At 30.1% G+C, this 12976-nt stretch overlaps 2 protein-coding genes across 2 annotated transcripts in view; one reads left to right on the top strand and one right to left on the bottom strand.

Moving 5' to 3' along the window:
* The window catches only part of LOC118204980 (TOG array regulator of axonemal microtubules protein 1), a 170721-nt gene extending 166741 nt beyond the window's left edge, over positions 1-3980 (bottom strand). The window contains exon 1 of the mRNA XM_085812959.1: positions 1892-3980. Within this exon, the coding sequence (XP_085669085.1) occupies positions 1892-3718 (1827 nt within the window). The 5' untranslated portion in view covers positions 3719-3980. The remainder of the gene's footprint in view (positions 1-1891) is intronic.
* Positions 3981-4223: 243 nt separating this feature from the next.
* Positions 4224-12976, top strand: part of TrpRS (Tryptophanyl-tRNA synthetase) — a 41480-nt gene continuing 32727 nt past the window's right edge. Inside the window, exons 1-2 of the mRNA XM_035368302.2 lie at positions 4224-4548; positions 4650-4758. Coding sequence (XP_035224193.2) covers positions 4389-4548; positions 4650-4758 — 269 coding nt within the window. The 5' untranslated portion in view covers positions 4224-4388. The remainder of the gene's footprint in view (positions 4549-4649; positions 4759-12976) is intronic.

The raw sequence follows: 12976 nt of genomic DNA, 5'->3' as shown, positions 1-12976 counted from the left end.
GCGCTTTTTACAAGAGTAAGAACAATTGGATTTTTGTCAATTTTCGCTGACTTTTTAAGTGAAAATAGGTCGATATATACATGGATAATGTCAAGGGAGTGCCGCATTGCCATTTTTGTACAATTCTGGGATTTTTTTCAAGTGAAAATAGGTCGATGTGTACATGGATACTGAGTACGTGCAATTCTTAAAAATGTGCCAAGCAGCGGGTGATTCTGCACTTTCCGCCTTTTTCATTGTTTGACTTCAAGGTCCTGTTTTAGATATTTTTGCATGTTTACAGCTTGTTTATATATATATATATATATATATTAATATTACTCATACCTTTACTTTTCCTTAATCATATTTAAAAAGTGCTTAATGCATTTCAACAAAAGATTTGTTGTATTTCAACCAAAACAGAATTCCTCCTCAACAAAGAAAATCCAACATAAGGTTTTCCCTCAAAATGCACTAAATTTTTCTGTTTAAAATCAATGTTGAAACAAGAGTGAATTCTACTTTTTAAAATTCTTAAATATTTAATATACTACAGTCAAAAGACAATCCGGACTCGTCGGGACTTCGGCGATTCCGGATTATAGATCATCAGTTTAAATCTGGTAAGATGGCATGCAGAAATTACAAAATTAAAAATATAAAACCATAATTTATGAAATTAAGAACAATTATGATCTAAAAGGTATCAAAATTTACAAAAAGAAAAAGCTTAATATTTATTTGTTTACGTTATTAAACATTTCTTTCAATGTGAGTTGTTTCGTTTTATGTGATAATACTTTCTCTTTAATTCTATAAACAGACATACTTTCTTGTTCAGTTACAAAGTTCCGCTGTTCAAGACCTATAATTAATTGCTGTGTCGAGAATACCGACTAATTCGTCAACCGAAATTTTTTCCTTTTCAATAACCTCTGTGTCTCTTTCTTTACTATCGGAAGCGAATTATAATGATGAGGAACTTGTTTTAAATCATATCAAAGACGGAGTACATCGAGATGAAATACTACATTTAGTAAGGAATTATAAGCCAAATAAAATAAAAACATCTGCCCTGAAGATAAGGATAGTGCTGACAGATCAACTTCCAATTCATTGCGTGCCGCGGCGTTCTCCCCGCCGAGCAGCGTGAAATTGATAAACAGATTTCGGATTTTGAAACATACTTTCGCTTTAGATCCTTTACATATTAGCAAATATATATCGGAAATTCTATTTGATATAATCAAAAGTTCAAGCTTACTTTTATAAAATTGCTCTAACAGTCTGCAAAAAATAATAAGCCGGATCCAATTCGAAGATTAAGGAACAACGTAATCTGCAACATTAACTGAATTAGATAATTTTAGCTTAGCTTATACCGTCGTTATACATTAAACGCACATGCATAAACATTTTATGCGCATGCTCACATGCACATTCGCAGCTGTAAAGGTCTTACGCGCACACGTAAACGCCTATGCGCAGAAAGTTTGTAGCTTTGAGGTCCGGATTATGGATGTCCGAATTAACGACTTTTGACTATATAATACTATGCTTAGCTTCATTGAATTTTTGATACAACTGAAGTCTTTTTCAACTTGTTAAATGAAACTTTTATACTACTAAAGTAGGTCTATTTTAGCTAAATATTTTCTCCATAATCATTTTATGCATTGCATAGATTGCATTCTCACAATATACTAATGGATATATTATACTGCTAAATTTTACTTGATTTTTAAATTCTGCATACAAATTTAAGCAAGAAACTTTAAAATTAATTTTTGAAAATTCTATAAAATTTGGAATATTTTCATTAGTTTTTGACTGGATTTATTAAAACTTTTTCTAAGATTCAACACTAAAAAGTATATATTAATATGGCATTATGCATTAATAATTTCACCTGATTAATAGTCTGTGATAAAATATCACCAGGTGTATTCACCCAACTATTATCTCTTTTGAAAAGGAAAATTCCATCTTGACTCTTCAACTTATTCATGTCTGTCAATTTACCAATGGAAGATTCTCCATTTTGATCAATATCAGATATTTCTTTGCTTCTTGATGGAGGAGTGGAAGAACTTGATGATCCAGATGCTGCCATTATCCAGTCAATATCTGGACCCCAAGCAGATGCATTTCGATTCTGGGTTCCAGCAGATGATGGTAGTGTGATTGCATATGTAACAGCACCATCCTCATTACATCTGGGAAGTATACGGCGAGCTAAACGAGCTTGCACAGCAGCAAGCAAACCATCAGCATCACAATTTATCTCTACAGCATCAACTGCTGTGACTAAGGGCACAAGGCGAGTCGGTCCCATGGCTTGAGCAAGAGCTGCAAAACACTCCAATGCAGAAAGCCTTACACGTCTTTTAATATCAGCAAGAAGAGGTGCAACAGACTCACACAAAGGAAGAAATTCAAAGTTGTAACTAGGAAAAGTTAAAACAGCTGCAGTAACACGGTTTACAATTTCTTCTCTTAGACGTGGGTTACGACTGTCTTTGAACTGTAGAAGATTACCTAAAACCTCTGTAGGCCTAATATAATGCATCAATTTATGAATCACTCTTATAGCATGTTCACGAACAACTAGTTTTGAATCACCAAGTCTTTTCAAAACTGATGTCACAAATGTTTTTAGAAACCGCCTCATCTGATTCCTAAATTTATCAATCAGTAAATCATATATACTTAAAGTTTGAATTACAATTTTAAAATTTGAATCTTCTAAAAGTTTTGATAAAAATACCATATATTCATCCATATCTGATATTTTCTCACAAAAGTCTGGAGTTTCTCTAATAACAATTTTCATGTGCTCTATTGCTTCAATTCGAGTTTTCCAGTCATCATTTTTAATTTTTTCAGTAATATATGGTTGAAATATACCAAAATCATACTTTAGCAGCTTATTTCCAATGTTAGAAGTAAGACCATTAATGTGAGAGAAGCTAGATCGACTACCTGAACTGCTACTTAAATGAGAATCATTGATAGTAAACTTATTTAAAACTCTTCGATATGTATTTGCAGCTTCTTCATCCAGTTTCTGCAGATACTGGTCAAATATTGAAGCTCCAACAAGATCATTTATTTTTTGCATTGCTAAAAATATGGGATAGAACAAAGAAGCATCCCCATCAACAAAATGCTTTGACAGGCATTCTATAAGTGGAAATAAATTCTCATTTTCAAAATCAGCTGTGAAGAGAATTCCAATACTCATAATACATCCTTTTCGAACTATGTACTCAGCATTTTCTAGGCCATAATGAATAAACATTTTTTGAAAGTTCTGGAGGTTATTTGTGTGCTTCATGTAAACATGAAGTACTTGCAAAGCAGCACGTCGCACATTAACATTTTCATGCCCCAGATTTGCTATGATTTTATGCATCAAATGCATCATATAAGAATCAACTTCAGAAGTACTGCTTGGAATAACAGTTCCAATTAATAACAAACACTGATAACGTACTTCCCACCGAGAGTCATCTAATACGTGGTATAATACGTCAAATATAGAATCTGTGGACGAATCTTGAAATGGTAAATGGCCATTACCATTTTTTAACAGCTTTCTCATCACTATTAATATTTCTACTCGCTTCGCTGCATTGTAATCCAAAAGATTTTGAAACATAACGTTAGCATCCATACTTGAATTAATATCCAGTAGTCCACCCTGGACCGTATCCAGTGAAGATTGTCTCACCATTAGTTTATATGACAGCTTTAATAAATCTGACGTATAGATCAAACATTAAAAACATTTCCATAAAAATATAGGTAGACACTTAAGAGAGAGAAATAAATTCATATATTGCGAAGTTCGTAAATTAGCAGCTAAACTAGGACAAATTAGAAGTCTTTGATTTTTATATTTCTTCATTTCACAATATATTCGATCAAAAGAAATGTTTAAAATACTTTAAATGAAAAATTATTTAACTAGATCACAAAAACCATAAACAAATCATTCCCTTTAAAATTGAAAACGATGAAAATTGTGTAATCGATAAACCAACAATGAAAAAATATAATCCTACTATTTCTTGTCAAAGAAAACAACTTTAAGATGTATATCACGTAAATTATAGATTTGTATGCAAATTAAAGTTAAAATAATTATTTACAACTCATTTTAAAGGATTTTTCTGATATTTTAAGGACGCCTTGAGCACAATATTAGTTTACTAAAGAAGAGAAGTGAAATGCATAAGTTTCGTCAGCTTCCGTATCATAGTTACGGTAAATAGTGTAGTGATTTAACTTAATGAGTTGATTTAACTTGAAAAACAAAAATAAAAGTTTATTATGTGTTATTTAGAGGATGTTGCAGTTTTAGTCTGACTGTTCAATAGATCGGCATTACTTTTCAATATTTCATGATGTCAGACTCTGTTTCTGATAAAAACGTGGAAATACACGTTGAAAACGGAAATGAAATTCATAATGAACAATCTAAGAAATCCGGTGATGACTTTGTTGATCCCTGGAATGTTATTAGTAGTTCAGCTACTGGAGTTGATTATGATAAATTAATTAGTAAGTAAGAAATTACGACAAAATATTGTTACTTATATGACGAAGCAATTAAAAACATATCTTGCAATCAGAAAAATATCTTAACAATCCTTCTTTTTCAGGCCGCTTTGGAAGTTCAAAAATTGACGATAAATTACTTCAGGAGATTGAAAGGGTTACACAAAAACCCGTACATCATCTTTTGAGAAGGGGAATATTTTTCTCTCATAGGTGAGTGCCTTGTCACCATGACTGATACCTCTTTATTACTGGAATTCTGTTTTTAATTGACATGTGTACTTACGTAGTCCTTCACTCAGTGGGCTTATGATTTTCAATTCAGATTTATATGGAGCTCTTTAACCTAAACTTGAATTACATTAATTTAATATTGATTTGTATTAACATATCCAGAAATCAGATATTTTATGATACTTTTATTTATTTATTTATTTTTTTTTTTTTCAGTTTTCAAATCAGTTGTATAAAATTTTTATAACATTTGTAATTGTAATAATAATTGTAAAATTTTTATATATTTATATTATATTATTTATATAAGGAAAATTATTATATTAAGTCAGCATTCTACTTTATTTCTGCATTGTCAAGTCATGTGCTAATTTATCTTTCCTTAGCTACAATTTTATGAATAAAAATTTCAGTGTATCATATTAGGAGGTGAATAATAATATTGGATGGTGGCTTTACTAAGAATATAGTAAGCAGTATCAGCATTCTTTGTTTTATTGATAAGAACTGTGTGGTTGGCATCACCAGTACTTGCAGTGGCAATTATAATATATTGAATGGCGAATATCTAGTTAACTAGTTATTCTGCTCATTTGCTTTAATAATGACTGCCACTTGGCACTCATTTGGCTTTGATAATGACTGCCACTTGGCGGTGCACAGTGGCGGATTGGACAAAGAAATAGGCCCTGGCAAGATAAAATATGCCAGCCCTAAGGCTCCCCGTATGATGTGTCATTATACATATAGGTTATCACTGTCATCATCAGTATCATAAAAAATCATTTTATAAAAATATACCTTTGCAGAAAAGTAACACTTTATTCATGTGTATATATTGTTTATAGTTTATTTGTATACGTATAAATATACATATTTAAACAAATTTAAATTTAATTTTTAACAAACACGTATAAAAGTAAAAAAGCAAATTTAAATCCTAAAAAAAGGAAGGTAATGAAGGATATAAAAGAGTAGAGAAATTATCTTGTAAATTTTTATTGTAAATATTTTGTAAATATGTATATTTAATCAATACTGGATTCTTTCCTTTTACTAATAAAGGGCCAACTCTTTTCAAAAGTCTCAATTATAGCCCGAATTGAGTGAAGATTTTAATCTTCTTTTAACTTTCCGTACTTTAGCCAGTATTTAGTTAAGTTTTGATATACCAATTGAAATCAAGTTCATTAAACTTTTAATATTTCCTTTCATTAAATATAACTTTTAATTAACTTCCGAAAGGAATTTTTGAGAAATTTCTGTTCTTTTTTTTTTTTTTTTTTTTTTTAACCCTTTGCGACATGGTGGGTCAATATATGTCCCACCTAATTAATATTTATTTTCTCAGTTAGCAATTTCCGTTAGAAATTTTCTAATCTTTTAAAAGTAATCTATTTTAGTTATTTATTATTTTTCTCAGTAGATGTTACTACTATACCAGGGCTTAAGTTTATAAGCAAAAAATATTCAAAATAGGATCACAAAAGTGATATCCATGTATCTCGCATTTTTCAATATTTTAAAAATTTTGGTATACAATTTATGATATGTATGATTCTTTTTAATATTCAAAGGTATTTTATTTTAAAAAATCTTAATTGGATTCAATATTTTATAACATTAATTTTGCAGTTGAAATAAGTGGGTTAAAATTTGTCCCACCACACACTTGAATTTCCGCTCAATAGATGGCAGCACTCACGATTATTTTTTCTTTTCTTTTTTGCATCTTTTTTTTTTTCGTGATTGCGCTCGCTTTTACATCCGTTGTATGCTCTGATGTGCTAAAATGTCTAGAAAAAAATTAACAACTCAGGAAGCTTTGGATCTTTTTGCTGAATTGCCATCCGATTGCAACTCAAATGCTTCAGATGTCAGTTCTGATTCAGATGAAATTGAAATCCAAGAAAGAATAACTGAGGTTGAAGTTATTGCTGAAGAAGAAAAGGAAGTAGTTATAATTTGTTTCGCTTTTTAAAGATAGACTCATCTATGCATGTGGCACTGTAAATATGGATCGGAAGTATCTACCCAAAAATTTAAAAGACAAATTTATGTCAAGAGAATATATAGACTTTTCAGTTAGCGATGATTCAATTTATTGCATAAAATGGAAGGATAAAAGATCCGTTTCTATCCTGTCTTGCTTGGAAAAGGCAACTGAAATGAAAGAAATTAATAGAAAAGAACTAAATGGAAAGACAAACAAAAAAAAAAAAAAAAAAAAGTACTGTGCCCAAACAGCATTATGTCATATATTAAGAATATGGGATATGTCGACTGATTGATCAACTGAAAGGACTATATGAAATAGACCGCAAAAGCAAGAAATGGTGGCACATGATTTTTTTTTTTATTTTACTTTTTAGATGCGAGTATAGTAAACGCATTTATTCTATTTAAGTTTGTTCGCGAACCTGATCATGATGTAAAAACAATGAAAGATTTTCTTCTCTCAGTTATAAAAGGTCTAATGGCAATTGCAGGCAAGAAACAGCTGAAAGAAAACTGAAATCCCCAGTTCAAATAAAAACTAAAAACTCTTTCGTACAACCAGAAAAGAGACTAAAAAATGTAAGTAAAACGCCAAAGAGAACGAGCAGGAGAAGATGTGCATATTGCAGCATATCGAAAGAAGAATGACGAAATTTTGGGTGTGTGAAACATGTGAAGTGCCTCTATGCTTACAAAAGAATGAAAAAACATGTTTTTCAAAGTTTCATGAAAAATGACTTTTTTTCAATTTTAATCATATATAAATGTTTTTGAATCAAGTGCCAATTTTAATATTTTATTTAGTATCATATGTACGAGTATCAAATTTTAATCTTAAAATAATATTCAAGAAAATATTTTCTTTTGTTCCTAAAATTTAAAAATATTAAATATATGTATGCAAAATGTGCATATGCAAAATTTTACAAGTCATGCATATATGCAATAAGTACAAAATGCATTTTAGTGTGTTTATTATGAATATTTTAGAATGCACGCTTTATTTTGTTTATTCATTCCACATAGGATTTTTTTTTTCCCTGCTATACACCAATATGCTGTAAGACATGTGCTAGTTGCATGGTGGGACAAACGGTATCCCACCTTCCACCGTAAAAAATAAAAGCGCAGAATTTTTTTCAAGCCTTAAAGGCACTTAAGTAAGTCCATCTGACTTATTCTAAGGCATTTTTTTAAAGATTAAAATATATTTTAAATATGCGTGTCGCAAAGGGTTAAGGGACTTCATTCTAAAAAATTTTGGGAAATTTTACTTTAAAACTTTAATTTTAACACATTTCAGTTTTTCTTAATTACTTTAATAATTTGAAATTTTCACAAAAACTTTTTCACTTAACGTTTTTTACAATTTTTACACAATTTTTCAACAGAACACACATTTCACATTTCAAACAGTTTACATTTTTTATTCACAATACCACTTAACTTTATTTTCCTTCAAGCAAACTTATATCCATTGATTGGCTCAGTTACTTAACTCCCTAAATAATTGATAATTACTACCTTTAGGATTTTTAATTTTTAATATTAATGTTTACAAAAAATTTTTTACTATAATAAAGATAGCAGCTTGACACTCAACTTTAACTACATAAGCGCCATCTATATAATTTGAAAAACACACTTACTTCTCTTTAACAACACTTTTGCAGACCCCAACACTCATATAGTAGGTAAGTTAGAATTAAAACTTACTATTTACTTGCTTTAAGTATTTTTTAAAATTCTTTATGTAGTATTTAAGTATTTTCTAAATATGAAATTATATTTTTAAATATATATATGTTTTTTAAAAAATTGTGAATTAGTTCTTTTTGTTTCTTATTGGTTTATATGGATTATGTCTAGTTCTTTTTTAGTTTCTTTATATTGATATGCATATTCGTGTAGGGGAGGTTTCTGTAGACAAGGGTTTCTAAAATACATTGGTTTTTTTCTTATATTTTTAAGAAATTAATTTTTTAAAAAAGTTTAATTCTTGACTTTACTTGTTTCTCAAAAGACTTCATTAGTATTTTCTTTTTAGAACTTTAATTCTTAATTGTTAATTCTTAAATGTTAATTTCTAAGGGTACCACTTTATTGGTATTACTTTTGGTTTTGACTTTTACCCTTGCCTGCATGAATGACGAAACACAAATTGAATGATTGGAGAGTTTGGTTTGGAGGCAACTTCCCCTTGATAAGTCTGTCTCCTGCCTACTCAACGGTTATTCACTTATGCATTTTTTTAAAAAATTGTTTAATTTAATTTTAATTTACTAAATTAGTGAATTTATTTTCATGGATTGATTTTGCACTTGATTTGCTTATGCTTCTGAATTTAAATAATATTATAGATTAGTTCGAGAATTAAATCTTTTATATGTTTGCACATTTTTTTAAAAATTATTTTGGCTTTTTTCCTTTTTTTAGGATTTAAATTTGCTTTTTTACTTTTATACGTGTTTGTTAAAAATTAAATTTAAATTTGTTTAAATTTAAATTTCATTCCTTGCAGCAATGGCACAAAGAATATTTAATTAAATTTGTATTTAAATTTAATTTTTTTAATTAAATTCAATTTATTCTTATAAATATATATATACAAATAAACTGCAAACAGTAAATAACAGTGACTAAATAATTATATAAATAAAACAGCTGTTGATTCATAATTAGCCATTTAAATATTTTTTAATGCCAAGCACCTGGTCAAATATTTCCTCTGTTATATATTCAGTTTTTGCTTTAGCCAAAATATTCTTTTCTATGTTCATCAATAGCAATGACTCCACATTAGCTTGCTTCATAATACTCCTTAATCTACTTTTTACTTTTTTTAATTTTGAAAAGCTCTTTCGCATTCAATTCAATAAGACACAATTTTTGCAAATATGCATTTAGCTTTGAATGAATGCTCATTAATGGATTGAGCCCTCTCTTCTGACTTGGTATCTGATTGAAAATAATAATTTTGAATATTTCTCATTTACTTCCTAGATCTTGCTATTCATCCTTAAAATTATCAGTTGTTACACCTGCATAGTGCCCTAATAATATAATTAAACAGTCAAAAGAGTTCAGCATAAATAGCTTCAAAAATTTTGGGGATTGAGAAGATATATGTCTTCATACAACTTCCCATGTTCTTTAAACCTACTTTCCATTGATGAAATGGTGTTATCCATTAACAAGTTGAAGACAGTAAGTTCGAATTGTTTGATAAGGTAATTGAAATTATAGTCGAACAATTCTTCGTTGTTCATTTGCTTCACTTTTTGGAATCTCCTAGGAAGTAGTTCTTCTATAATCATATCACAACCTTGCCTATCTAGTTTATTATTGCAATCCATTGCAAAAGAGTTTGATGTGTTAAATATTAAATCAACGTTTCTAGAAATGGCTTTTAAAGAGATTGTAATTTGCCTAACATATTATATGTTATGATGTAATCTAATCCTTTAGTCTGCAAATATTTTGTTACTGGCTCAGTATATTGAAATATTTTCAAATATACATGATACAAATTATTCTAAAATTTGTTATTTTGTCTGGAATAGATTTTGTCATTTCTTGTATCTGTGCATTTTGTATATCATTGGAAGAAATACTTTTGAGTTCATGTATTAATTGTACGTATAAACAATTATCTTTGCAGTCGAACATGCCAAAAGTTTATTTTAGAGCATTCTTTTCTTGAAGTTTCTGTACTCTTCCTTTGATTTTTCATTTATCCATTCTATGTGTCTAAAAAATAATGTAAATAAATTCAACTCCAATATTTTTTGGCATCAACTTACATTATTCAATGACACAGTAAAATCCGCTGGAAAGTTTTTTAATTGCAGTTATAATGCAATATTATCAATTTCACAATTAAATTAGAACATGACTGCTCTGCATTTTCATAAATCTACTTTAAGACTGTCGACTATAGGCTCTACTCTACCCCTACCCTACAGCCTGCAGCTAATGTATCTCATGTGAGTTTGAGTGCGATATGTGGTCCGCTGATTCATGTCTCTCTCAAATGAAGGGCTGTCTCGCTGAGAGTCATCTGTGTCGATTTGATCGTTGGAGTTTCTTGATCGGCCTATCTCCGGCCCACAGGGCGTCTGCCTGGTATCCTGCTAACCCTATTCGCAACTGACAGTGCATGGACTTGGTAAATTTATAGGCTTGCTCTTGAGGTATGGCCTGTTAAAGAGTTTCTAAAAGTTCCCATAAATCAGTTAAAGGATATTTGTGGTGGGTGACATATTTGCAGACCCTTTTCCATAAAATTCTAAAGGTATTCTGTGGGGTTTAAGTTTGACTTCTTAGTCGCAAAAGAATTCAGTAGAATACTCCTTGTGGTAGCCAACTGTCAGAAACAATTATCCTGTTGGTACATTTAATTTCTATCTGGATGGCAAAAACAGATCAAGAAATGTAAATAATTGCTCAGTAGATGTATGTAGGTACCAAATATTGCTATAAGAAAACATCCGGAATAATCACTATGCTGCCATAATCCTGTGTAGTTCCAGTGCGTCATAAGGCTGGTGCCATATTCTTAGCTTAGCATGATGTCATAATTGAAATTCATTACTCTGTGCTACTCAATTCCAGTTCTCAGTGATTCAGTCATTGTTAGTATTATGGGACATTATTAGTATCATAGTATTTTGGGACTTTGCAAGACTTTTAGCGTGGTGTATGCAGAGAAAAATAGTGCTCTCATTGATTTGACTGCTGAAACCTGTACAGTGCAACTGTGTTTCTGCTGCCTGTTAGAATGGATCCTTTATTCTGTTAAGTGATATTCTAAGCTAAAATTTAATGTCACTAATTATGTATAAAATGGCTGAATCTTCAAAGATAATGATCATTCAAAGCTGCATGTCTTGTGGAATGTACCCAATTATTCTTTTTGTACTGTTCTCATAGCTGGTGTGACCACACCTTTTTTCAAAATTTAGGGATGGGAAGGTTTTTAGAACTTTTAGAGGAGCATCAAGCAACAAGATTTAGGGAAGGCACAAGGCAGCAAATTTTTAGAATTTAGGGAAGTCGTGGGATGCAGAATATAGGACTCGCAGAAATTGCACTGGGCAGCAAAGTGCCTAGCATCTGCTGTCAGTGCACTCTCGCAATACTTTTGATACTATGGAATGGGTAAAACCTCAATTTTAAAACTGTTTCTGAAATTGAATAATTCTTATATCAAGCACTTATTATATGTCCTTGATAAAAGTCTTCTAAATTGCGAATTTTATCTGGTACTTTTCTGTTATCAAAACCGGATCTAGAAATGTGAAACCAATGTGTATTTGCACACATATGTATGTACATACGTACATACATATTTATATGCACACATACATACATACATGCAAACACATTTTCTGAGTGCAGTCCGAATAACAGAAAAGTACTTTTTATCCATAATGTTACTTTTCCAGCTGCCTGTCTATAACATGAAGGTTAAAGTTCCAGCTATCTGTTCTACAACAGTGTCCTCACGTAGTAATATTTTCATAAACCTATCTATTTCTAATTAATGATAGTTCAGTATATTTTATGTTACTAACAATGACAAGCACAGTGTATCATTTACTATGTCTTTCATACTTAGAACCCATGATTACTAAACTTAGTTAATAAATTAAAATAACAAAGAAATTTGAAGAAATTAAAAAATTATATTTTAGTAAATATAACTTCCGTGTGAAATTTAACACTATTAAAGAGCAAGAGGAGCAGATAGTCTCAGTTGTAGTTCACTTAACATTTGATCATTATAACCTGCCTGCTTAGATGAAATCTTTATTTTATGTTCTTGCTCACCCATGAACACTAGTGACATTTTTTCTGCTTTCCCCCCCACTTGTGTATGTGTATGTACAAATGTTATATAGAAAAGCATTGAAATTGTACTTTGCACTGAATATAATACAAAAATTGAATTTATTTATATAATTCTGCAATAAATATGAGGAATAGAGTTTAGAGATTAAACTATGACTAAATTAGGAATTGAAATTTTACTTATGTACTATGTTGGAAACTCAAAAGAAAATGTTTTAATAATATAGAAGGACTGTACTATTTGTCAGGCTGCAACTAATGTCAATGAACATTCTCTGCTCTGTGCTTGAGTTTATTTTCTTTTTTTCAAGCATGGTTTAAAGCTTGCCACTTAAATTCCCATATG

The sequence above is a fragment of the Stegodyphus dumicola genome, chromosome 3, assembly GCF_044657685.1.
Source record: "Stegodyphus dumicola isolate Sdum_Otavi_A_Nest chromosome 3, ASM4465768v1".
NCBI lineage: Eukaryota > Metazoa > Arthropoda > Arachnida > Araneae > Eresidae > Stegodyphus > Stegodyphus dumicola.
The sequence above is the reverse complement of the archived record's forward strand: the minus strand, read 5'-3'. Positions and strand labels throughout refer to the sequence as shown.